Source organism: Falco biarmicus, chromosome 1 (assembly GCF_023638135.1).
Source record: "Falco biarmicus isolate bFalBia1 chromosome 1, bFalBia1.pri, whole genome shotgun sequence".
NCBI lineage: Eukaryota > Metazoa > Chordata > Aves > Falconiformes > Falconidae > Falco > Falco biarmicus.
The window spans coordinates 921,828-946,636 of NC_079288.1; the positions used below are offsets into that span (position 1 = coordinate 921,828).

The 24,809-nt window shown below is 44.5% G+C and overlaps 1 protein-coding gene across 5 annotated transcripts in view; it reads left to right on the plus strand.

Annotated features, from left to right (window-relative positions):
• RNF213 (ring finger protein 213) overlaps positions 1–24,809 on the plus strand; it is a 55,015-nt gene that overhangs the window by 4,989 nt on the left and 25,217 nt on the right. For all 5 annotated transcript variants that reach the window (XR_008821289.1, XR_008821288.1, XM_056335059.1 and 2 more), the window contains exons 2-27: positions 158–486; positions 1,016–1,702; positions 2,344–2,513; positions 3,232–3,390; positions 3,666–3,859; positions 4,072–4,352; positions 5,517–5,788; positions 6,847–7,035; positions 7,565–7,763; positions 8,464–8,519; positions 8,810–8,963; positions 9,456–9,611; positions 10,256–10,354; positions 11,165–11,287; positions 11,672–11,852; positions 12,461–12,634; positions 12,915–13,073; positions 13,363–13,958; positions 14,252–14,417; positions 15,047–15,264; positions 15,828–15,968; positions 16,175–16,336; positions 16,794–17,934; positions 19,645–19,838; positions 20,232–20,384; positions 21,078–24,662. Coding sequence is in view for 3 of the 5 variants with exons in the window: in XM_056335069.1 (XP_056191044.1) it covers positions 158–486; positions 1,016–1,702; positions 2,344–2,513; positions 3,232–3,390; positions 3,666–3,859; positions 4,072–4,352; positions 5,517–5,788; positions 6,847–7,035; positions 7,565–7,763; positions 8,464–8,519; positions 8,810–8,963; positions 9,456–9,611; positions 10,256–10,354; positions 11,165–11,287; positions 11,672–11,852; positions 12,461–12,634; positions 12,915–13,073; positions 13,363–13,958; positions 14,252–14,417; positions 15,047–15,264; positions 15,828–15,968; positions 16,175–16,336; positions 16,794–17,934; positions 19,645–19,838; positions 20,232–20,384; positions 21,078–24,662 (9,938 nt within the window). In the remaining 2 variants the exon portion in view is untranslated. The remainder of the gene's footprint in view (positions 1–157; positions 487–1,015; positions 1,703–2,343; positions 2,514–3,231; positions 3,391–3,665; positions 3,860–4,071; positions 4,353–5,516; positions 5,789–6,846; positions 7,036–7,564; positions 7,764–8,463; positions 8,520–8,809; positions 8,964–9,455; positions 9,612–10,255; positions 10,355–11,164; positions 11,288–11,671; positions 11,853–12,460; positions 12,635–12,914; positions 13,074–13,362; positions 13,959–14,251; positions 14,418–15,046; positions 15,265–15,827; positions 15,969–16,174; positions 16,337–16,793; positions 17,935–19,644; positions 19,839–20,231; positions 20,385–21,077; positions 24,663–24,809) is intronic.

The following is a 24,809-nucleotide window of genomic DNA, read 5'->3' on the forward strand; positions in this document are numbered from 1 at the left end:
TGCAGGGCTGAGTGTTGTTTAGCTGCCTGCTGTGTTAAACCACAACAGTTCGATTGAAATGTGTAGTCATCAGCAGACCCTGCTTGCTCACCGCCAGCTGAGAACTATTTTCTTTCCTGACTCTCCAGTTTAACAATGAACCTTGCCTCTGTTGCAGAAAGAGAGGTGAAGCTCTCTCCAGTCCCCGATACAGGAGCAGAGCCTGGAGGAGAGGTGAAGGGAGAAGTTGCCGACGGGCATTCTCCCACTGCTGAAACAAAGGAGGTGGAGGGAGGATCGCTGATGGAGAACACAAGAGCTCTGATCAATACCTCAGAGTCCACACCTGACTGCACTGCAGGAGGGCCTCCCTCCTCTACGGAGACACAGGAAGGGTGGGAAGAAGAGGGAGCGTCACTGCTGGAGGATATAACGGCTGCAAGTGATACCTCAGAGACTGCACCTCAGTGCGTGGTTGGTGATTCTTCTGAGAAGTCACTGAAGAGGGTAAGGCTCTTTGTTGGTGTTGAGGAGCAGGAGTAGCTGGTAACCTGTTGCTCTTTTTTTGTAAAGCAATGAGGCTGGGCTGCATTGCCACAAGTCTCTTTGGCCTGCATCTCGATGTTGCTGCCTGTGTTTCCAGGCAAACTGCAGATATATCTGCTTCCATTAAGTGTTGTGTAGGCAGGCGGCTGATGTGCTGAGTGGTACAGCTCCCCCAGCAGAACCTTTGCTGCATGGAGGGAAATGGTACAGAATTCAGCTCAGTAACTGGTCTGGTCTTGTTAGTGAGCATCAGGCTCAGTGCTGAGAAAGTCTTGAATATTAAAACCAGAATTCTCAAGAGTTTCTTGATCTCAGGAGTTCCGCCTGCTATAGAAGATGGTAGCTGGTCTTGTCCCTTCTCTTCCTGATCATTCTCTGTTAACTCAATGTAGCAGGAAGATGTTGGTACTAGCTGCAATGGAGGAGGTGACAAAGAATTTCTCTTCGACAATGAATAAACAGACATTGTGGTGTTCTTTTTTTTTAATAGAAAAGAAGAAGGAATAGAGCAAAAAAGGGTACTTCCAGCTCCAGGGAGCCCGACTCCCTGCCTCCTCAAAGCACAGCACCAGCTCAAACCACAGCATTGTCTGATACACATGTTATTCCACAAGAGGCACAAACTGTGGGCAGTGAAGTAGACAAACCAGGGGCTGATGTACTTGCTGGTGAGACTGGAAGCACACATGAAAGTGACAGAGCATTGGGTCACTTGGGAAAGGAAGCTGGGAGTCTGGAAGCAATTGCAGAAGGCAGCCACAGCACTGTAGGTGTGATGACCCCACCAAAGCAGAGCAGCACAGACAATGTGGCTGCCCCATCTCCAAGCTCTGCAGCCCCAAAGGAGAAGGTGGAGGGTGGAAGTACCACAGAGTGCAGAGAAGTGGTCAGGAGTAACATGGAAGGGGACAGTCGTGACTGTGACACTGGCCAGCTTCCAGAAACCGGTCCAGATTCCCAGTCCTTGGGTAGCCATAAGAAACTGGCCTCAACAGGGGAGAGAGCAAGCATTTCCTCTGGGTTGTCTCCTGGTACAGGAGCACCTAAAAGCAAGCCTGCAGCTCCTTGTGCTGAGCATCAAAGTCCAGCGAAAAAGACTCCACCTGTGGTCAAAAGCTCACAGGCTAGGAAGAGTGAAGAAGGCTCTAGGCAGAAAGCGAGCTGTTCGACTACCAAGGTAAGCATGTATGCAAACACTCTGGTGAGTATTTGGTTGAGTTGGGAAAAGTTTCCTTAGAACTTGTTTGTGCTGTTAGTAAAGCTGAAGACTACAAGGCTGGAGAAAAATCTGGGAACACTATGACACGGTTTGGGTTTTCTTGAGTTTTGCTCTCCTGCGTGTTCTAGCACTGCTCTTTCACTGAGTGGTTGCTCAGTTACCCCCAGGAGCTGTGACCTTGTCTCCTCTCCAGCCAGCTCTTCCAGGTGTGCTCTTCAGTGAGCTCTTGGATCTCCTCTGAGGAAATCTTCATGCTTTGCAGGTGTTTGTGCTCCACTTAGGGACGGGCCTGTTAAGCTGTAAATTGCTGTTGGTTATCTTTCACTTTCTTTATGCCCCATCCTCTGGGGACCTATGGCTTGTTGGCCTGACTTCTTGCCAATGTATGTGGGCTGTGTTCCTCTTGGAATCACGCAACATTTTTCTTAACCAGTAGCTTTCCTCAGTGGGGAATTAGCATTTCCAGAAGTATGAAGCTAGTTGATATGTTGTGATTTCTGGGTGTCCCCACCCATCTGAAGCAATGTTGGATATTTCTGTGGATTATGTGCTTCCAGGGCCTCCTGTTTAATTGGGTATTGCCCATCTTCCTGTTGCAGAATGAAGACACAAAGGAGAAAAAGACCACCCCAGGTGAAGTCACTGAGAAGGCAAGTCAGACCAAAGGACCTAAGGCTGCTAGAAAGGTCAATGCCTCGGCTGTAACAGACAGTTGCAAGGAGAAAAAGCAACAAAGGAACCAGCAACCTGTGGATAAGGTTATAGAAAGGTCAGAACACCCCTACTGCTACCCAGCATTCTTCACTTACAGGATTTGATGTGAGAAGGACTAGAGAAGTCCAGACTGAGGCAGGGGAGGGACTGAAGTATGAAGATTGGTCTGTATGTATCTTGGATATGTGGAAGTAGAATTGCCTTAAAACTGAGACTACTGCTCGTGCCAAAGAGAGGCAATGTTTGATTGGGAGTTGTAGCACAGGTCATGTACTGGGTAACGTGGTACACTTGGTACTTGAACCTTTTTGGGTATGTGATGATTAAAAAAAAAAAGATAGCCCTTTTATTTCTTATTCTTACAAGCAACATGTGCTTCACACATGCAGCTCTTCAAATTAATGGTGTGAAGTGCTATTTTGATTAGTATAACTTGTTTTGCTTAATCTGTATGTGCTGGGAGAGGTATAAAGTGTAGCTGTTTCAGGTGACTGCTGGGTGAGGTATTTCTGTGGGCTCACCAATGCAGTGACCCAGATACATGTGGCCAGAGCATTTCATGCTGCCTTTAGGAATTCATTTTTCCTTTTTGCACTAGGCTTTACGCCAGGCTTGCTCTGTAGCATCAGTTTGAGTGAGCTGTTGACAGAGCTTATGGGTCTTGTATCCAGTAAGCTAGTGGCTCAAATCTTATTTGTTGTTTATAATGATTTGTGCAATTAAAAAGTAAAAATTGTAATTCTTCTTATTTTCCTTCTAATTATTTCCTGTAGTCCTGTGAGCCGAAGTGAAGGTGTTACAGTATATTTCCATGCCATATTATCCAAAGACTTCAAACTAAACCCAGAGATTCATAAAGTGTTCATCAGGGGTGAAGGCATTTACCCCTACACAGACTGGGAGGATGCTGTTTGTGAGCTGAATTGCACCAAGTACGTACCCTCTTGAGTCACACAGACACACAGGAGTGTTTTGGCTCCTGAGAACAGGATGCAATGTGGTATTTCATCTAATACGTAAGACTGTAGCTATATGCCCATAGGTGCATATTGCTAGAAAGGGTTTTCATAATGGAGATAACTATTCTAAAACTTTCATCATGAAAGAATAATCACCATTCCTGTTACAAAGTGGTGCATAGAAAAGGAGGTGTAGAGATCAGCTGACATGTCGTTTGTCTTCCTTTGCTGTGTTTTGTGTTTCCTAGATGTCTAGAAGAACATGGATACCTCATTGAAGGTGCTGTAACTCTTGCAAAAGTAAATGTGTATAAGCACATTCATTATAAATATTGGGTTACCTGTGGTGAAGGGAGCTACGAATTTATTTACAAGCATTCAGTAGCAAGTAATCCTGTGAATCGCTGCTTATTCATAAGAGGCAACTTGCTCAACAATGGAGGTGAGCTTTTCTGACTGGATCTGCATATTGGGATGATCTCTAACTTCATATGGACTAGCATTGTTATTAGATAGCGCTGTCTGAAGTTGAAAACGTAACGGGTCAGTGGGGTTATTTCTGTGGACAGCTGAGAGAGTGAAGCCATATGCAAATGTGTATGTGTTTGCCAAATGATTGTTTTCCTGTGTTTTCATCTGTGTTGCTTATTCTAGAATGGCATCAGTATGATGATATTGTGTGTGCAAAGCCTTCTGTAATGAAAAACCTCAAGAATATGTTATTTCGTGATGAAAATAAAGGCGTGGTGGATGGGAAGATAATAGCTGCGAATATTATGTTAGAAAGTATCTTCAGCATTCTTGGAACCTGGAGTCCCAACAACCTGAGAAACTGCCTCTTCCAGCTGAGGCAGTTTTGTGTTGTTACAGCAGACCCATGGGTACATGATGGTGTGGAAATGCAATGGACAGAGTTAAACTTTGGCGCGCAGCAGGTAATCTTTCTTCTAACAGGTACCAGAAAACAGATATTGTTACTAAACACACAACTTTCCATTTTGCTGTTGACCTTGTTGGGTTAATTTTGCTTTTCCAGTCAAAAAAAAGTTCAGGTGTGACAGAATGAGCAGGAATCCTTTTTGGGAGAGTGCCCCTGTCTGCCTTGGGAACTTCAGTCACACCTTTGCAATTAGGTGCTGTTCTGAGTATCCCGTGTTGGTCAGCGGCAGAGCTGTGATGTGGTATCTTCTTACTTGAGGGGTTTTGTGTCCAGATATTAATTTTCTAAGCCTGGCCCTTTAGTTCTGCTGCCTGTCACTCTGTTACCAACTTACCTGATCCAGTCTTTGACCCCAAACCTGCCTTTTTTTTTCTTTTTATTTGTTTGAGACAAGCTCCTCCTGGTTCGGTTCTACGCAGTGATGCAGACGGGGCTTCTGGAGTCCCAAGTTTCTTACCTGGTAGAATTATGGAATATGACAGAGTCATGTTGTCTTTGAGTGTTCAGACCGGTGTCAGGGCTGCTTGTTTCTAAGTCTCCCGAGATGGCATGCCGGCCTAGCTTGGCAGAGTCCATGGGTGCTTCAAGTCACTGCTGGTTTTCAGAAGGGTGATTTTTTTTTTTTTTTTTTTTTTTTTTTTTTTTTGGTTTCACCAGGCACCACAGTACTATGGACTCCCTGGACATAGTTTCAGAGTAGCTTTTAGGGGCTGTGGGTAAGGACAGAAATCTTTCTTCCTTTGACTCCCAGCCAACCCAGAGTCCACTGGGAAGCTGAAACCTGCTTGTGGCATGTGATGGTGACCTAAGGCAGCCCTGGGTGTCCAACTGCTCAGCTCACTGGCTCCCTTCCTGAGATCTGCCTTGGTCCGTTGACACTCCCCATCTCTGGTGGGCATGGGAAGCTGAAGCACTAGCTGAGTGGTGGGAGCTGGCAGCACAAAGAAGGGGCACCAAGCTGTCACAGGTCCTGGGGTGTTGCTCCTGATGTTCTGGTGGTGGTGTGTGCTTAGATCCTGTTACTGCTGTGGTGCTGCGAGGTGTGCAGGGCTATCAAGTGTCCTTGCTGTAACCAGCAGAAGAAAATGGCTTCAGAAGAAAAAGACTTGTTGGGGAGCTAATGTTGTCGTTGGTTTGTTTCTTCCCTTCTTTATCCTAGGTGAATGACTTACTGCTAAAGTATATGAAGAAAATTGCTCTTCCTTTCCTTGCACCAGAAGGTGCAAAAGCATCATGGGAGGACCTAGTAATAAAAAGTAAACTAGCTCTGGGGCTCACCATTCTCATAGTAGTTGACTTCTTCATGCTTCCAGCATCTAAAAGCGATCTGGTTGACCTGTGTAGCCTCTTGTGCTTGGATAATAAGGTGTCACAACAAGCCATACTGGATGAGATTAATGATATAGAAAAGGCTTTTGCAGGACTTGCTAGGTATGTATGTTACTGGAGCACTTATAAGGTAACTAGCTGGGCTGGTTTTGCTGCAGGTATAGCACCCTGTGATAAAACAATAAGGAATTCAGCGCTCTAGTGTCAGAGAATTGGAAAAAAAACAGATTTGAAGGTACCATTGGAGGTGTCCGTTCCAACGTCCAGCTCAAAGCGGGGCTAATATCTGGGCAAGGTTGCAGTGGAGTTCTAAAAAACTCCAGGGATGAGAACTGCACAACCTGCCTGGGGCTCTCTTACAGTCACATACCTTTCTCTCTGTGAAAAATATTTTCCTTTTGTCCAAACAGGATTTCCCTTACTGCAACTTGTCTCTGTTGCCAGAGTAGCAGATTGAGTTAAAACTATTCGGGTTTTATTTATATATTAAAATCTTATTTGTTATCCCTTTTCTGTCAAGCAGTTTCTAGCTTCTTACATGTTTACTGTTCATACTTACAAACTCCAGGAGTCGGGATCGTCATGTGTTTACTCATTTAAATTTAAATGCCATATTTGGATTCTTCTTGTCTCTCGACATGCATCATTACACATTTTCTGTTGTTTTTTTCCTCAGAGTGCCTACTTATTAAACAGTTAGAAAACAATCTATTTGGCACTCAATTTTCTAGTTCTTCATTTGCACAGCTGCAGCTATGAAATTTCCTTTTGGAGACCTTTTTTAGTACTTCAGCCCAGCCAAGGAGGCAGAGAATTGTCTCTAGAACGGGTGACTCTGCCCGGGTGTCACCCAGTCCCTGGCTGAGCTGGGGCAGCTCACTGGGAAACTAGATAAGAGTATTGGCACTTCCTAGTGCTATATTAGTAGGGTTTGTGTGGGGAGATTTGGGTGAGATTACAGCTTTGAATCTTAAACTTTTACCATATATACACTTCAATAGAGATAAGATTGAGCTAAAATACCAGACGTTATGTGAAGGTACACAGCAAGATTGAGATGTATCCTTCCCTGCTGCAGGACACTTGAGTCCTGGAAAAAGCTGTTTTTTTACTCTGTGTGTATGTGTTGGTATCTTTAACATTTTTTTATTTTTTTTTAGTTTGAAGGTTCACCTGACAAACTTGTGCCAGAGATGCATTGATGAGCAAGTGGAGCAGTGGGTGTGGATTCTTCCTCTTCTGCATTTCCTTGCTGCTCCTTCGCAGCATAACTACTTGCCAATGGAAGAAGATACCTGGGCGAGGCTGGAAGGGCTTCCATTTGCTGAAACAAGGAAGAAGCAAGATACGTGAGTTTTCCAGGATTACTAATTATATCCAGTGCCTTAACACTGCAGTTGGCGGTGATCACCTTACTTTATCTATTTTTTTTTTTTTTTCTCCCTTGTTTTTAAGAAGTAAGAAACATAGCATGTTGATGGTGGGTATTTGGGATACATGAACACATGCATACTGGTTATTCAGAGATTGTAGTGTGTAGCAAAGCTGTGCAATGTATTTCCTTTCAGACACAAACAGCCCTTGATCCTGCAAGCTGTGGAGCAGCTTGCGTGGTTGGTGATGCCGGTATGTTAAAGCAGGTCATGAGAGATGCATTGTGCAGAATCTGAGCAAGACCTGGAGTTTATTTTCCTTGAGTGCTTCTGCTTAGTAGTTTGACACTGCTTCTGTGATCACTGAGTCTCGAGGTCTTCTACTGATCTTCAGCTGTAAATGAACAAAGCACAGAAGTGAGAACAAGAATACTCTGTCAGCTGAACAAACTCTTAGCCTTTTGTACCTTGAAAATGTGAAGATTTTGTTTTGTCTTCCCTCCAGGGGGACCCTACTGCAACTAATGAAAGAAAAGAAGTACTTGATGGAGCTTGATAAGACTCTGGTCAAGTCCTGGATCTCTGTGCTGCCCCTGGAGAGCCTGGCTGAATTTATAGAAGAGTTCTCCAGTGATTTGTTAGTTATTCTTCAAGGTGTTTCTTACAGATTAGAGAATGCTGACCTTTTCTGCAACAGTTCTAAGGTTTGTCTTCTGGAAGCTTTACCCAGCTGCGGTATAAAGGCTGAAACTGGGCTGTAGCATACCTTTTAGCAGGACTGACTGTCACTGGAGGGAACGTGGTTGGTAGCAGGTTGGAGCACAAAGAGCTTCAAATTTAGCTAAAAGCAAAACCAGTTGCCCTGAAGTAGGAGACTCCTAAGAGGAGATGAGATAGTGCATCTGTAGCAAGAAACTTTGTTGATGTTGGTGAGAGAAGGGTCTGCTTATCTGGCTTTGCTCTTAGTCAGTGATGGCCAGTACTTTAACCCTGAGATCCTCAGGTGGCTGCCTGAAACTGTTTTTGCACAGTTCTTGGAGGTATGGGCAAGGTGCTGCTGGTTTGAGAGATTTTCCCGCCTGTTGTGAAAACACTTGTATTTGTGTGAGGACAACAGGAACTGGACATTACAACTAATAATAATAAATTTTAAACCCTTAGATTGTAAGAAGTGCAGGTTTTGTTTGTACAAATAATAGCCACCTATATGTTGACTCTGACATCCAGTAAATAATTTTTGCAATTTTATGGTGTATTTATAAAAGCGTTGGAGAATGTATGGAAGAATAGCGAATTCCCTCTTTCGCAGCATCCCCTCAGCTAATGAGAAACCAGTCTGTAAAATTCCTTCCACAGTTTAATATTTCATTCCATCATTCTTTTAATAATTCTTTCCATTATTAGGTAATAGAGAGTCTTCTAAAGAGACTGCTGCGTACCTTGGATGAGAAACAGGCCAGGTAACTGAAGTGCACTTCTGTGAAAGCATCATCCTTTTTATTTACACTATCCCTGTAGGGGAGGGGTTATATTTCTAGCTTAAATGTATGCATTGGTATCTATATGAATTAGCAAATCTTGTATTTTTATTCCTCTGACAGCAACATTTTTTTAAAAGTCAGCTGAGGGAGAAGGGTGGTTAGTTGCTGTGCTGTATTGAATTTGGTGGGTTTTTTCTTTTCTCTGAACAGAAAAGAAATTCTTCCTCTTTATTCCTTTTTTTAATACTCTATTCCTTTATCCTCTTCAGAGTTCTGGAAGCTCCGTCTTGGCAGTCCTACTTGAACTGCTGCCTCAATCTACACAAGAAGGCCTGCAAGTACACGAAGCTGGGGAAGTGGTTCAGGATTCCTGCCGCTTCTGCCACGATGATTTCGAAGGTTGCCAAACTTCAGCCTACAGAAGTGAGTACCAGAGAAACCATTCATGGGTTGATATGAACAACATATCTAGAAGTATTACAAAAATAGTAAAACAGACTGGTTTTAGATCATACCCATTCTCAGTTTGGAGAACTTAATACTCTAAATTAACTGAGATTGTGGTACTTTCAAGAAGTTGTGAAATCATTTAATGGTTTTGATTCTTCTTACTGACAATAAGGTCAAATGCCTTGGCTGGCTGTCGTGGGTTTTGTTTTATATCTGATTTTTTTTTCCCTTAGACATATGTTGCCTTTACTTCCTGGAATAAGCATTCTTAAGCACAAACTATTTGTAAGCATTGCATTTTCCCAGCCTTCCTCCATCTTTTATTCAAGCAGTAGTGGGTGTCTGTTGGCCATGTTTCTGTTTTGATGCATTTAGGCCTTCTCTCTTAGAAATATTTATTTAAATTAGTTGTACGTTGCTTTCCTGCTTGAATTGTTCTTATTTCTTCTTCTCCTGTGTGTGCAGAAGGTGCCAAGAGATGCTGTGCAGGAAGTTCTAGTGGTAGAAGTATTCAATGAAGCTCTGAGAGAGACTCGAACCTGGTTCAAAAATACTTTAAACCAGAAGTTATTGAAAGAATATGTGGACTATGTGGTGTTCTCATTTTCCTGGGAACCTCGGGTATGTGTCCTTTTCACATGATATGAATAGAAAAAGCATTTTACCATAGCTTAACCATATAGTTTGGAGTTTCATGGCTCTTTGCTGGGAACTGTAGGTGCTGTGGCTGGGTGAGGAATAAGATGGGGACAGGTAGTACAGAGCACTGAGGCTGAGAAGCTGCCTTGTTGGAAACACTATTGGGCTGAAAGACAAAGGGCTGTAATGGGTGCTGCACAGCTCACCTTATTTATCCTCTCTTGGCTGTTCCAAGAGGCACTGCTGGGATGAGGAGCTTCCCCTTGTTGGCATTTAGCTGGAGCTGTGGTCTGGCTCACTCTGTGTGTCCTACTGGCTGTCCTTCAGGCCTTCCAGCAGGCAAAGTGCAGAGCAGCTCCCTACAGTCCGATCCACGCTGCTCCCAGCCCTCCCTGACACGGTTTCCAGCATCAAAGTGGAAGTGGTTCATCCAAACGTCTCCTTTAGCGACTGGGACATTTTGACACTGGGACATTTTGACAACTGGGAGCGCTCTTTTTCCTCTGGATGGAAAAATTTGAAAGGATGGGAGTGGGGGGCCCTCCTCAGCATAGCTCTTGCATTCTGGATTTGAATGTTAAATCTCAGCACTCAGTGTTGTGGGTTTGTCTGCTTCTCACCTGCAGGCCTGGGATGAATTTGTGAAGATCAGCTGTCCAGATGAACAGTTCACCAAGAAGTGGAAGGGGACTTTACTTACAGATCTGAAGAGAAGAATTCAGGAGGTAGGGGGGACGACAGGCAGTGCTAGCGGGCCAGGTTGAGAGCGGAGAGGCAGTCATCCGTGCTGCCTAGAGAATAGCTTCTAGAGCCCTGAATAGGCGCATGAAAACGCTGTAGCTTTGGTCATAAAAATTGCCATTGCTGTTATAAACCATATTTTGGAGGCTCAAAAATTGGACATGGAAATGTACCTGGCTGTGTTCTTGGTGTCAGAGGCTCCAGTAGCCTGCTGGCCTGGCTGTAGTGCTGATCTGTTTCCAGCAGTGAGTGATAGCCTAATGCTTTAAAGGAAATTGCACATTGCAAGCAATTACCATCCATTTAGTTGTAAGATACAGTGGTGTAAAATAAGCACTCGGGGACTTACAGAAGCAAAATTGGTGCTTGTCTCTTTTCATTCATTGTGCAGAAATTGTCATCCAGGCTCCCAAATGTGTAGGTCCCCTCTAAATCGGGCTTGTGGATCATCTTTTCTCCTTTCTACATTAGTTGCAAAATTCTCGAAGGCATTGATTTTCATGGTATAATCAGGAAACAAATATTGTCTGGTGGAAGCTTGGCTTGGAGAGATGCGTATTAAGTAATCACACATTTTAGATGGAAACAGTGAAAAGATTTTCCAGACATTTATTTGTGTTTTGTTTCTCTTCCAGGCCCTGGTAAATGGGCTGGTGCTTGGCTCTACTAGGAAACTTAAATTTTTTTACTTTAGTTCCTTTTTTTGTCTTAATAGCAGCACTCCTTTATGCTTTCAGGAAAAAAACCACTTTGGAAACTTTAAGTTGATAAGAAATTGCCTTTTTGCCCTACAGGAGCTTCCAGTTAACCAAATCTTAGTCTACTGCTGTCAGCACTGCCAATTTACAGAACTTGAGTCTTCCATTGAGTCATGTTTCCGTGATTGTGCCACAGAGGCTGTAACTGCAGCTTGCCAGGTACTGTAATTTCCCCCTCGAGGTAGGAAAAGGAAAAGTCAAATTTTGTGTTGCATGGTATAGGAATGTGCGTTGTGGTTGAAGGAGAGTTGTGCATTGCTCTCATTGCTTGATTTGCTGTGGAATGTTTAAGTTAAACCACGAAAAAAACATTTTGGCAAGAAATCAGGAAATGAGGATGCACTTAAAAGGGTCCGTCAAAAATACTTGTAATGCTTTTGCCATCATGGCTTCTGGCGCCAGTCACATCATACAGCTTTCTTGGAATATGCCTCAGCACTGGAGGTGTGACTTGACATCAGTGCCTGATCCTGAGATGGATGGACACAGTGTAATCCAAAACCCTGATGCATTCTTCCCTGCTGTCTTGTGTGCCTCATGCAGACTCAGATCAATCTCCTCGAGAAGATATCTTCCTACAACGTGGGCCGATTCAGTCAGCTCGTTTCAACCATTATTGTGAAGTCGTGGCCAATCAAGACTGGGCAGTTTGAGGATGATTTTGACAAGATTTTGCACCACGTGCTTACGTGGCCTGACATCAAACATATCTTCAGCTTTAATGGTATGTCTATTAGCTATATTTATAGAAGTCTATAAAAAGCTGTGCTCTGCCTTGCAACTCCCACTTTGCAGAGCAGCAAACAAATACAGAAAAATTGTCCTGCTCTTGTTTTAATCCCCATCTCAAAGCTCAAGTTATTCAGTCTTTGTTTTTGGAGAGGAAAGGCTAAGGAAGAGGGAGCTAGTATTCCTCTTATGCTAATCCACTGCAGCAACTTCAGGACTTGTACTGGATTGCTGAACCTGTAGATCAAGTGGATTTGTGGAATGTAACTTCTTTCTCTGAGAAGTTCTAATAAGTTATTGCTACACAAAAAATGCAAAAGTGTTGGTCGTGTGAATGGATTGGAACTGCTTGTTCCTTCCACAGGTTTTGTGTACGGGCTCTGCATGGGAAGGTTTCTGAATGTGCTCCTGAGATCCTGGCTGTTACTGTTCAGGAAAACATGAGGGGCTGGAGGGTGGTGTGATAAGTTCACAGGCTTTTGGGTAGGGCTTCAAATGGGAAATGGAAGGACTTTGTATCATGACATTGAATAGTTATTGATTCTGTCTATTTTTTGTGAAGCAGGGCTGATCTAGGTTTTACATGCTTTGTTTCTGGAATAGGAACAAACACAAAGCTCCTAGAAGAACTTACGGATGAAGCAAAGAATGTCATGGCCACAGCAGACTCAGTGTTTATGGGTGTCAACAATGACATCCAGAAGGGCTGTATCCTTGTGAAACATCTGGAAGAGATTTTCCAGCATGAGAAGCAGTTCATCTGTATCTGGGAGATAAGTAAGAGCACCCTTCAAAGGTGGCATTGTAGGCTTATGGCATCACTGTAGTGATGGATGGTCTACTGGGTTAACCTACTTCGGTGATCAGTAATGCTGATTAGGTGCTTCAGCAGTTAGCAGTGCTGCCCTTGCCTTTGTCCTTTATACTGAACTCTCAGCTCCTGTTTGTTTGTCTGCATTTCAGTGTGGTGTTTGTGACTCTGAAAATCTAAACCTGAGTTATGGGTGCAGGGGGTGGGAAGTATCTGTCTTGTGATTACACATGAGTTTTCTTTCAGAGCACCAGTGGCTCTTAGGCGAAGACAAAGAACTACTCCAGAGAGAACTGAAAGAATTGCTGCAGAGGAGGCAAGAAGAAGTAACGCTTCTCAAAAAAGAGAAAAAAGCAATCGGAACTTTTCTGAGCATGTGCAGGAAGGTGCAAGCATCTGTGAAAGGTAGTTTTCTGGGGGAGTAATTTGAAAGTAGCAACTCCAGAAAACATAGTTTTCACTAAAGTGACTAGGTTTTGTAAACAGGTTTTATTCTAAACCACAGCAAGGATGAGGAGAGGTGGGGGAAGTAAACCTAGAACATCTGAGGGATCAAGTGAGTGCTTATGCCTCATGTGATATTTGTAAGGGTCCACATGCCCAGCAGCATCTTGCAGCTCGGCAGATTAGATGAAGTAAGCTGGACACAGGCTAGACATCTGATCTGTCTCTGACCTGTCTGTCTGTTTTGAAGTGGATGTAGGTGAAGTAGAATTTCAACACTTGGAAGATCTTAACTCAAAAAGACTAAATACAGTTGTGAACGTGGGAGAGAGACCCCTACAGACCTTCTACAGCTTGAGCCCGAAGCTGAAAGAATTTGCCCAGAAAATGCACTCTTTTAAGGATAGCCTGATCTTCGAGCAGTTCTGGGAGGAAGCAGCACAGAAGGCAGGAGAGGAGTATGAAAATTCAGAAGAGGAGGAGGAGGAAGAGAGAATTGTTTCTGCATTGGACCTTGGTAATGTCTTCAGCAGTCTAATCCACCCTTGCTTTGTGAACTATGAAAAGTTGTATGATGATCTCAGATCTGGAAGTCTCACACTTTCTGCAGTTGATAAAATTTTTCAAGAATTCATAAGTCATCCTGAAGATATCAGAAGTGAACTAAATACTCTGTGTGAGCTTAGACCTGGAGAAGATAGAGATTGGGTTGTTCAGCGATTTCAGCAGATACAGCAATACCATGAAATGCATTTAACTTTTGATGCTGCGAAGATCATTGCCAGTGTCAAAGAGAGTTTAAACCTCTCGGGTGACTTCAGTATCCTGGAGAAGTTGTTGGACATAGTAAGTATCCACTTCAGCTCTGTACTGGCAGGGTGTTGACTAGAAAGCTCAGGTAGATCTGAACCTTTCCACAAGTCTATCCCAGTCTGTCAAGAGCTATTCCCTGTCCCACAATGCTTATTTGAGATAAAAATTAAGTGTTTAAACAAAGTGCTTTTGTGTAATCTTTCTTAAGAGAGAAGATGGTATTCCTCTGTTTGGGGTGTGGCTTTGCAGAGGGCTTTGCTTTCCCCGCTAGAGAATGGATTGTATTCCCATTTTCAGACTGAATGTTTGCACCACTTGCTTTATAGACAGAAAAGCTTGAATCGTACAAGACACAAAAGCTGGATTCAATCAGCCCTGAGCTTATGCAAGCTAAGAGACTGCTGCAGGGGATCACTCTGAACCGTCGTGGGTGTCTGAGAGAGCTGGCTCAGCAGAAGGAGTTTGTCTGCTGGGTCAGAGAAGCGCTGCAAGGTGTGTACTGCTCACCTAGGAATTAGGTAGATAGGTCAGGGATATGGCATTCCTTCTGCCCCCACACAAACTGGCATCCCTTCTAGTACTATCTGCTTTATGCCTTCGCAGCTTCTGGTATTGATGGTTACAAGCATCTCTTATGGGTTTTGGTGTGGGATGTGCTATGAATAGTCCCTTTAAACATGCCTGTGCTGCTGTAGTCTCGTGCAGCGCACAGTAGCTACCCTACCCGATAGCTGGGCTTGGTGTGAAGGGTTGTAACAGCTGCTACTATTCAGCTCAGATTGGTTATTTGAGGGAACAGAAGCCATCCATTTAACAGGATGCCAGCATTCTGATTAGTTGTGTCTGCCCAGCTCAGTTGTCTTACATGCAGACACACACCCCCCTTGCACTGCTCCTGTCCTGGCTGGGTGTTCATGGAATGCGGGGAGAAGGCAGGGCCAAGGATGTCATTCATGTGGATGAATCGCCTAGTAAAGTTGCTGACAGGATGGGTGGAGGGAAGTTGCAGAGGGGGTGCAGTTCAAAGGCATTCCTTCTGCATTTTCTGCAAAAGGTGGTGATGTGGAATTACATTAAAGCCGCCTCATTTGTTGTTCATTCATGTGTTATTTTCATTTAAGATATAAATGAGCTGAAGGTATTTGTAGACTTGGCATCCATCTCTGCTGGGGAGAATGACATGGATGTGGACCGCGTGGCGTGTTTCCATGACAGCGTGCATGGCTACTCTTCCCTGCTCTATGAGCTTAGACAAGATTCGGGGTTTGAGGACTTCATGCACTGCTTGAAGAAGCTGTGGCGAGCCCTGGACAGTGATGAGAGTCTTCCAAAGAAACTGGTGAGTTCTGCTGGACCAGGTCCTCTCTACATCCTCTTGCGTTTCTGCCTTCCAAGAGTGGCTGGAAGATTGCACAGAGCCAGTCACACTTGTGTGGGGACATCACAGCAGCTCTTATTATTAGGAAAAAAAAAAAAATCATGTTTCTGTGGCACAAAAATTCACCACAGCAACTGCAAGTGGTATAGTATGGATTGCTCCAGATTGCCGCTGAAGCTTTTAAGTGTGACATGGTATAGATTTGCTCTTGCAAGTGTTTGAGTGATGATGCAAAAGAGGGAAGGCGGATGGCTGGGAACTCTGTCTTATTTTTTGCAGCAGGGCACGTTTCTATAGCAAGAGGCATTGAAATGCTGTGGGGCTCTGTTCAGCTTCCTGTGGTGTTGGTAAAGAACAGCTGTGCAGAAGGATCAGGCTGTGGCCAGTAGTCATTCCTTTCTTCTTTCCCCATCCTGAAACTCTTAAGCCAGCCCAAGCTGTTTGTCCTGAACACAGATGGAATCCTGGAAAGAAGTGCCAAGTCAGAGTGATGAGGGCAGTGCCATGTCTTTTTTTCCCCACAGCGTGCTTCAGCTCAACATCTGGAGTGGCTGAAAACAGTGAAAGAGAGCCATGGGTCTGTGGAGCTGTCATCACTGTCACTGGCAGCTGCCATCAACAGCAGAGGAATATATGTTCTCACAGCACCAGCTGATGGCCAAAAGGTGAGGCTGCTTGGCTTTCCCTCCCTCCTGCAGACAATGCCCTGGCATGTCGGTGACTGTCAGAAATGTGCTGTAGCATTTCTCTCACTCTGCATGGTTCTTGTTTTGGGGGCTGCTACCTCCTAAGTGTTCCCCTTGCTGGGCAAACACTACCTCAGGAGTAGAACCTCAGTGCACATCAGTGCTAATAACTTACTCTCTGGCAGGTTTCTCTGGACAGTGTCCTGCGCTTCACCCTGCCAGGGAGCTCTGGGGATAACAAAGCATCATGGAAATACTCTCTGGCAGAGCTCCGTGAACTGCAGAACAAACTGATGCTCATGTCTGCAAAGGGAGAGCAAGGCTTGGAGGTGGAGAAGTTCTCTGAGGTCAGATTTCAGACCCAATGGGTTTCTGATGTTAAGGCCAGGGCTGGATTTTGCCTTGAATGTCAGCTTGTAAGACTGTGATTTACAGCTGAGCTGCTGGGGATGAATGGTAGCACGTAGAGATAGATGCTCTTACCTCTTTGGTTCCTTGTTGAGGTGGAATGATGCTGGAGACTGGAGAGTGGACTGGGACTGTCATTTTGTAGCTGCACTGGGGATGCTTCTGATTGAGATGGTTGCTCTGTGTGTTGTAGTAAGCTTGGGTATTCCTTACTGGCTTCCTGGGCATACTGCTAGTAAAAAGCCACAGAGAATTTTTTGTTACTGTACAAGGCCTGACACACCTGGCTTAGGACCAAAGCCTTTATTTTCACTGAGTCTGTCCTGTGGTATCATGACTGGGACTTATCTTGGTAAATCAGCTCTCTTTTTTTATCTCTCCCCTATCCTCACACAGGTCTTTTTCAATGTCCAAAGACTTGCACAGGCCTTTATAGACCTTTATTCAGCTGGGAACATGCTCTTCCGCTCCTGGCTTGCCCATGTGTATTGTTCACCCAAAAGAGAAGCATGTGTTCTCATAGACTTCTCTTTGGCACCGATCCCAGTGCTAGAAGGGCAAGGAGATATGGCAGCTGTGCTCCCAGACCTCTGCAAGATGGTGGAGAATTTCCTGGAGAGTTGGAAAAGCTTCATGTATGAAAAACGATCCCAGCATTTCTACCTGAACTACTACACTGCTGAGCAGCTGGTCTATTTGTGCATGGAACTGGGGCAGGGGACGCCCAGCCAGCATGCCCTGATGATGCTTTCGTTCCTAAAACACAACTGCACCGAGGAGGATGTCCTTAGAGCCTCCAGGAATGAGGTGCCTCCCAGCTCAAGGAAGGCTATTACTGACTTCCAAGTGATGCTGGATGGGGAGATTGGTCTGAATGCACAGCTGGAGTGCATCTGGAAGTGTTACATGAGCAACATGGGCTTCTTCCTTCCACACTGCCTGGATATTGATACACTTGGTGGGTGGCTGAAGAATCTGGCCAGCTGGGAGAGCGAGCGTGTCACACGACACTTTCCACAGGATTTTCTGCATGTTGGTCAGCCCAACCTCATCACATGCCCTCGCTCTGAGGTGCTCACGTCTGCTCTGGCTATTTACATGAACAGCCTCAACCAGCCCCTTCCCACTTTTGACGAAGTTCTCCTGTGCACTCCTCAGACCACTGCTGAGCAAGTGGGACTCTTTCTCAGGAGGTGCCTCATTCCCTGCAGCAGAGGAGAGAAAATTTACACCATGCTGTATGCAGATGAGCTGAGTTATGATGTCAGCTGCAGGGCAGAGCAGCTGTTCCAGCACCTGCAGCACTACAACAGCACCTATCGCCTTGTCATTCTGTGCAACTGTGAGAGGGAGCACAGTTACATCCCTTCTGTCTTCAGCCAGTACAAAGTGCACATGATACCCCAGAGGCCACTAGCTGAAATCCAGCAATACCTTCAGCACCACTACAGAGTCGCTCAGCCTTCAAGCTCAGCTGCTTCTCTGTTCAAGGACAATATGTGTGTTGGGATTGTGTCTTCCAAAAGAGCTGGTGTGGGTAAGATGTCACATGCAAAGTGGGATCTGCTGAGTGTTGAAAACCCGAGCGGGGTTTGCCTTGTCAAGTTGCGTTTCAAAGTCATAAGCATCTAGTAAAAAAGAGCGATTCAGACTACAGTCAGTGGAGTGAGGTGAAAGCTGTAAGGACATGTAAGGACAAGCTGTCTTGTCCTGAGACAGGCATCTCCAGAGATGGTTCATTTTGCTAATCTGACACCTGTCTTCTTCAACAGACTTACATAATTAACATAAACTAGATAGCAAATGCCAGGTATCATGAATCTGACCTCCTGAGGTTAAAAGATGTCTACAGGAAAATGTATGCGAGATGGGACAAGGGTTGTAAAGCCTGCTTGTCTGTTTTGCATAGGAAATGATTGTTGTCTGTCTCTTAATGCAGAAAGCTAGAGGGCATTAAGTAAAACTACTTGGCAGGCTGAAAAGCAAACAGAAGGTGGTTCTTCAAATAGTGCTTAGTTTTAATTGTGGAACCCAAAGCTTTACATAGGCTTAAAAAGTGATTAGATATAGTCATGAGAGAAGCATCCATCAAGGGCTATTTAAACACAAAGATGCAATGTCTGACATCAGAGCTCCTGAGCTGCAAATCACTGAAAAAATACTGGGAAAGAGTTGCTGTGTCAGTTGTGTTCTTACCCTGTTCCTTGGCTGTTGCCTGCTGTTAGAGGTTGGTGGTCCAGTAAGTGCTTTGGCTGTCCAGGGCTGTGTGAGTTTCTTCTGTAAACTTTTGAGTCTGAATTATTTCTAGTGCACGCATACAGGATTAATGTCAGATCTTGCTTTTTCCTTACCAGCCATTCCTGGGCTTTCATAGAGTACCGCCCCAATGAAAAAGGTCAGGTTCAAAAGGAAAAGTGCTATGATGTTTTCCAGGGATCAATGAGAAAATCTAAACCAGTTTTGGTAACAAATTGCATCCTTTGTCAAACTTCAGAAATCCAGAGCAGCTCTTGGGTGTTATCTGTGAATAGCTGCTGCCTTAGCTTCAGTCTGGAAGGCTATATAAACCTATCTTTTGTGTCGTGCTACAAATCTTTCGTACCACTGAGGATGGGGTTGAACAGTATAAAAGGTTGCGAGAGACAGCTTTACCCAGACATCCATAACTGGGAGGTATTTGTGGAATGGACCTACCACAGCCAGCTTCTGCACTACATACAGCTTAGCGTGATGGGATGTAGCCAGTGGATGTGGAACAGTCTTCCCATTCCCCACGTTAATCTGAGGAACAGCAGATGCAGACTACAGCCAAGTGTAAACAACAAACCAAAGTCATTGCCATTGCCCAAATGCTGGCAAAACTAGTTTCTACAGGATAAGATAGGAAACTTGAGGGTGCTTGTCTATTTGACAGCACCTGCCCCCATTTTTACTTTAGAAACAACCACATAATAAAATAGTTTCAAGTCCTAATAAAAAGTAAAGCCTGCCTTAGGTAGTCCAACCAAAACAAGCTATGTGGATAATGACAGCTTTCAGCAGCCAACAGCAGCAATGGCTTTGATTCCAAGCTGCAGCCGCTCTAACCAGATCTAGGCTTTCGTCTTCTGGAATGTTTTTAGGAAGGTTCAGAGATTTCAGAGGATAGGGTACTTAAACATTCGAGTCCTTTGTTTCTATTATGACCTTAATATAATGTATTCAATATTGATGGCTTTAATTCTTGTGGTGTTTTTTATGGTAACAGGGAAATCTCTGTATGTGAAGAGGCTACATGAGAGACTGCAAGAGGAGTACCCTAACTGTGAAAAACTTCTGAAAACCATCAGATTAATTGAACCAGAAGTGGATGAAGATGTAGTGCTAAAATCTCTTCTGCCTTTTCTGAAAATAAAACACCAGACAAAGCCTATGATATTCCATTTTGATATCACCTCTTCAGTAAGTACATCCCTCCCACAGCTGCCTTGTCCTGGCAGCTCTTTGTGGATCCTTGCAGAAGTTGTTTCTTTAAAACTCTTGTTTCTTAGTAAGCCGTGTCACTAGGACATGTTTTCTAATTGTTGTGTAAGTAACATAAAGAACTCTTCAGCATCAAGGTGGTTGAACTCTGGAACAGGTTGCCCAGAGAAGCTGTAGAGTCTCCAGCCTTGGAGATACTAAAAACCTGGCTAGACGTGGTCTAGGGCAACCTGCTCTAGCTGAGCCTGCTTTGAGCAGGGGGGTTGTGCAAGGTGATTGCCAGAGATCCATTCCACCCTCAACTGTTCTATGATTCTGCAAAGTTATGTTGAATAAATAAAGAAGAAATACCTTTGTGCCTTTTCTTGCTAGGTACAAAGTGGAATTCCAGAGTTTCTATTCAAGCTGCTGGTTTTGCAGTATCTGACAGATAATAATGGAAATATGTGGCTACGACAGAAGTGCCATTTGTATATCATTGAAATCCTTGAGGCGTCACCAGTGCCAAAGAAAGCAGCAAGACGTGTATGTACACAGCATTACTTGATTGCTCTGAATTTCTCAGTCATTTTGCACATGTTTGTGTATAGCTGCACATGAGTTGTAGAGACTAACCGTAAACATAGCACAAGAATTCCCTCTTTGTATCAGGGTGTATTGTGCATCTCCTTTATGAAGTGGTGCCCATGGCGTTGTACAAAGTGCTTTTAAAACCAGAGAGTAAATGACACCTGTTGTGGTTTTCTTGGGTTGGTAATTTCTGAAGGTCTGTTAGTCCAAGCCTTGCTGTCTCCGTTGTAATGTGTGTAGGAAACAAATGCAAAAATCTAATCTTCCTTATGTTACTTTGCATGTTTGAAAGTACTAGAGTATTTATATGCAGCTATAAGACTAGAGTGTAGAAGTGACAGGGATAAATAATAACAGCTTCTGGGTTTAATTTCTTTTTCTTTGAGGTAGCACTGAGAAAGGTCTGGAGGTAACAAGGGACTAATGTTACAGGAAGGAGACTGTAGGATGAAATATTAATTGTTGTGATGCACTTTAAGCAGAAGCGATGCACAGAGGAAAAGATGTCATGGTTGCGTAGGCTAGCCGCTGTTAATCAGTTAGGTCTGTGATTCTAGGCAAGAATACTATTAAGAACAGATTAAACAAACTGAAGAAGATTACGGCTACAGCTTTGCGATAACATTATTTTCTTTTCCTCTTCTCCAGATGTCAGTGAGCCAGAAATATAATTTCTTTGATGTGTTCCCTAAAGTAACATGCAAATCTCCCAAGGAAGTGCTAGAAATGGAGACGCTTGGGTCTGGGGATGTTTCAGACCCAGGAATGGATGAGGAGGAATTTTGCAGTGAGGCTTTCCAGAGACCTTTCCAGTATCTGAAAAGATTTGATCAGGGTTACAATCTGGACACATTCTGTTACAAAGCACGCTCTGTGGAAGGGAGCCCAGCAGAATGCCTGCAGCAGTTCCTCCTGCACTGTGGGGTCACAGATCCCTCCTGGTCAGAACTCCGAAACTTTGCGTGGTTTCTCAATGTTCAGTTGAGAGACTGTGAAGCTTCTGTCTTTTGCAACCCTGACTTTGTCCAGGACACTTTGCGAGGCTTCAAAAACTTTGTCGTTACTTTCCTGATTTTAATGGCAAGGGATTTTGCAACACCTTCCCTAAGCATTTCCGATCAAAGTTCAGGAAGGCAGTTCTGCAGCCTGGAGAACGTTGCAGAAGAAGATCTTCTTCCTTTCCGCATTCGGAAAAAGTGGGAGACCGAGCCTCATCCATATTTGTTTTTCAATGAAGATCGTGTGTCCATGACATTCATTGGTTTCCACTTGAAGCCTAATGGGAGAGGTGGTGTCGATGCCATTAATCCTTTGAATGGCAACATTATCAAGAGAAATGTCATGACTTCACAGTTGTACAATGGCTTGTTACTCCAAAGAGTTCCCTTCAATATTGCATTTGATCATTTGCCTCGTCATGAGAAGCTAGAGAAGCTTTGCATGGTTTTGGGAATCCCCTGGGTGATAGACCCTGATGAGACATACGAACTCACAACAGACAATATGCTAAAAATCCTGGCTATTGAGATGCGATTCAGGTGCAACATCCCAGTTGTCATCATGGGAGAAACAGGCTGTGGGAAAACCAGACTTATAAAGTTTCTGTGCAAGCTGCGCAGAAGCTACCTAGAGGTAGAGAACATGAAGCTTGTAAAAGTTCATGGAGGTACTACTGCAGAGATGATTTATGCCAGCATCAAAAAAGCAGAAGCCCTTGCTAAAACTAATAAGCAGCAGCATGGGTTGGACACAGTCCTCTTTTTCGATGAAGCCAACACAACAGAGGCTGTAAGCAGCATCAAGGAAGTCCTGTGTGACCACACAGTAAAGGGGAAGCCTTTGGTCTCTTGCTCTGGCTTGCGGATCATAGCAGCCTGCAACCCTTACCGTAAGCACACACCAAAGGTGATTCAGCGCCTGGAATCAGCTGGATTGGGATACCGTGTCAAAGCAGATGAGACGAAGGATAAGCTTGGGTCTATTCCACTGCGACAGCTTGTGTACCGGGTCCATGCACTCCCACCCAGCATGATCCCATTAGTTTGGGATTTTGGGCAGCTGAACAATTTAACTGAAAAAATGTATATACAGCAGATTGTACAGAGAGTTACTGAACACATCCCAATTAAGCAGTCTGAAGCAGAGGTAATGACAGAAGTGCTCTTTGCTTCCCAGCAATACATGAGGCAGAGGGATGATGAATGCAGCTTTGTCAGCCTGCGGGATGTGGAACGCTGCATGGAAGTTTTCAAGTGGTTTCACAAGCGCAGTAAACTACTGCTGACAGAACTGGAGAAGTTCCTTGCTGAGAAGAGATCTCCAAAGAACACCGTTGAGAGGAACAATGTTATCTGGTCCTTAGTGCTGGCAGTTGGGGTCTGTTATCATGCATCCTTGGAAAACAAGGAGGTGTATAGGAGTACTATCAGCCAGGTCCTTCCAAAACCTTATGATACACAGAAAAAGATTTTGGAAGAAATCTCCCTGATGCAGGACTTATTCCTGAATGGTGTGCACCTCCGAGATACCATAGCAAGAAACTTGGCCTTGAAGGAAAATGTCTTTATGATGGTCATCTGCATTGAATTGAAAATCCCCCTTTTTCTTGTTGGGAAGCCTGGGAGCTCCAAATCCCTTGCAAAAACCATTGTGGCTGACGCTATGCAGGGCCAAGCAGCTCATTCAGATTTGTTCAAGGACCTGAAGCAGATCCATCTGGTGTCTTTTCAGTGCAGCCCCCTCTCCACTCCAGAGGGAATCATAGGCACTTTCAAGCACTGTGCTCGATTCCAGGAAGGGAAGAACTTGGAAGAGTATGTCTCGGTGGTGGTTTTGGATGAGATTGGGCTGGCAGAGGACTCTCCCAAAATGCCCTTAAAGGCTTTGCATCCACTTTTGGAAGATGGCTGCATAGATGATATCCCTCTTCCTCACAAAAAGGTTGGCTTCATCGGGATTTCCAACTGGGCTTTGGATCCTGCTAAGATGAATCGAGGAATCTTTGTCTCACGTGGTGACCCCAGCAAAGAAGAGCTCATAGAAAGTGCAAAGGGGATTTGTTGCTCAGCACGAGGGGCTTTGCAGGTCGAACAGTATTTTTGCCACTTCGCAGATGCATATGAAAATATTTGCAGGGCCCAAGACAGGGAGTTCTTTGGTCTGCGTGATTACTACAGCCTCATAAAGATGTTTTTTGCCTTAGCTAAGAACTCCAAAAGTGAGCCAACACCTCAAGAGATAGCTGAAGTTGTTCTTCGTAACTTTGGTGGCAAAGATGATGTCAATGCCTTGGAAATATTCACCTCACAGTTACCGGAAAAAGGAGAAATACGTGCTCATGATATCAGTAGAATAGAGCTGATACGACAGAATGTTTACAGCAGCGGCCAAGATGGTGATTGTAGGTACCTGCTTGTTTTGACTGAGAATTATGCAGCACTGCAGATCCTTCAACAAGCTTTTTTTACTGCTCGACAACAACCAGAAATTATCTTTGGCTCCAGTTTCCCCAAGGACCAAGAGTATACCCAGATATGCAGGAACATCAACCGTGTGAAGGTCTGCATGGAAACTGGCCAAATGGTTGTCCTCCTCAACTTGCAAAACCTTTATGAAAGCCTCTATGATGCCCTCAATCAATACTACGTGTACCTTGCTGGCCAGAAGTATGTTGATTTGGGGCTGGGCACCCATCGGGTGAAGTGCCGAGTACACCCAAAGTTCCGTTTGATAGTCATTGAGGAGAAAGATGTGGTGTATAAGCACTTTCCCATCCCACTGATCAACAGGCTGGAAAAGCACTACCTGGATATCAGTACCGTCCTGGACAAGGGGCAAAGAGAAGCTGTGAAAGAGCTGGAGAAGTGGGTGCACGAGTTCACTGCAGCCAATACAGAAGAGCACTTCATAAGCAAGCACAAATATAGCCCTTCTGATGTGTTTGTGGGCTACCACTCTAATACCTGTGCCTCAGTGGTCCTGCAGACAACGGAGAGGCTGAAGCCGGTATGTCCTCCTAGTAAACTCGTGTCCTGCGTAAAGAAGGAAGCCCAGCTGGCCCTGCTGAACTGTGCTACCCCAGACTCTGTGATCCGCTTCTGCAACTCAGTGGGTTTGTTTATGGCAGATTCTCTGGCCAATATCTACTTCAAGCAGCAGCAACACACATCTTTTGCAGACTTCCTCCGAGCTCATGTTCACGCTGGCTCTGGGTACCGAACAGTCTTTACAGAGGTGAGTGTCTTGCAGAGTCCTTTCAAAACCCTCCCAACCTGCACTGAGTTTTCCAGTTTACACTACTGGGGCTCTGTTATGGCTACACCTGAGTAAACCTGATAACTACCTTGCTGCTTAGTGCCCAGATACGCAGAGGTGAGTATT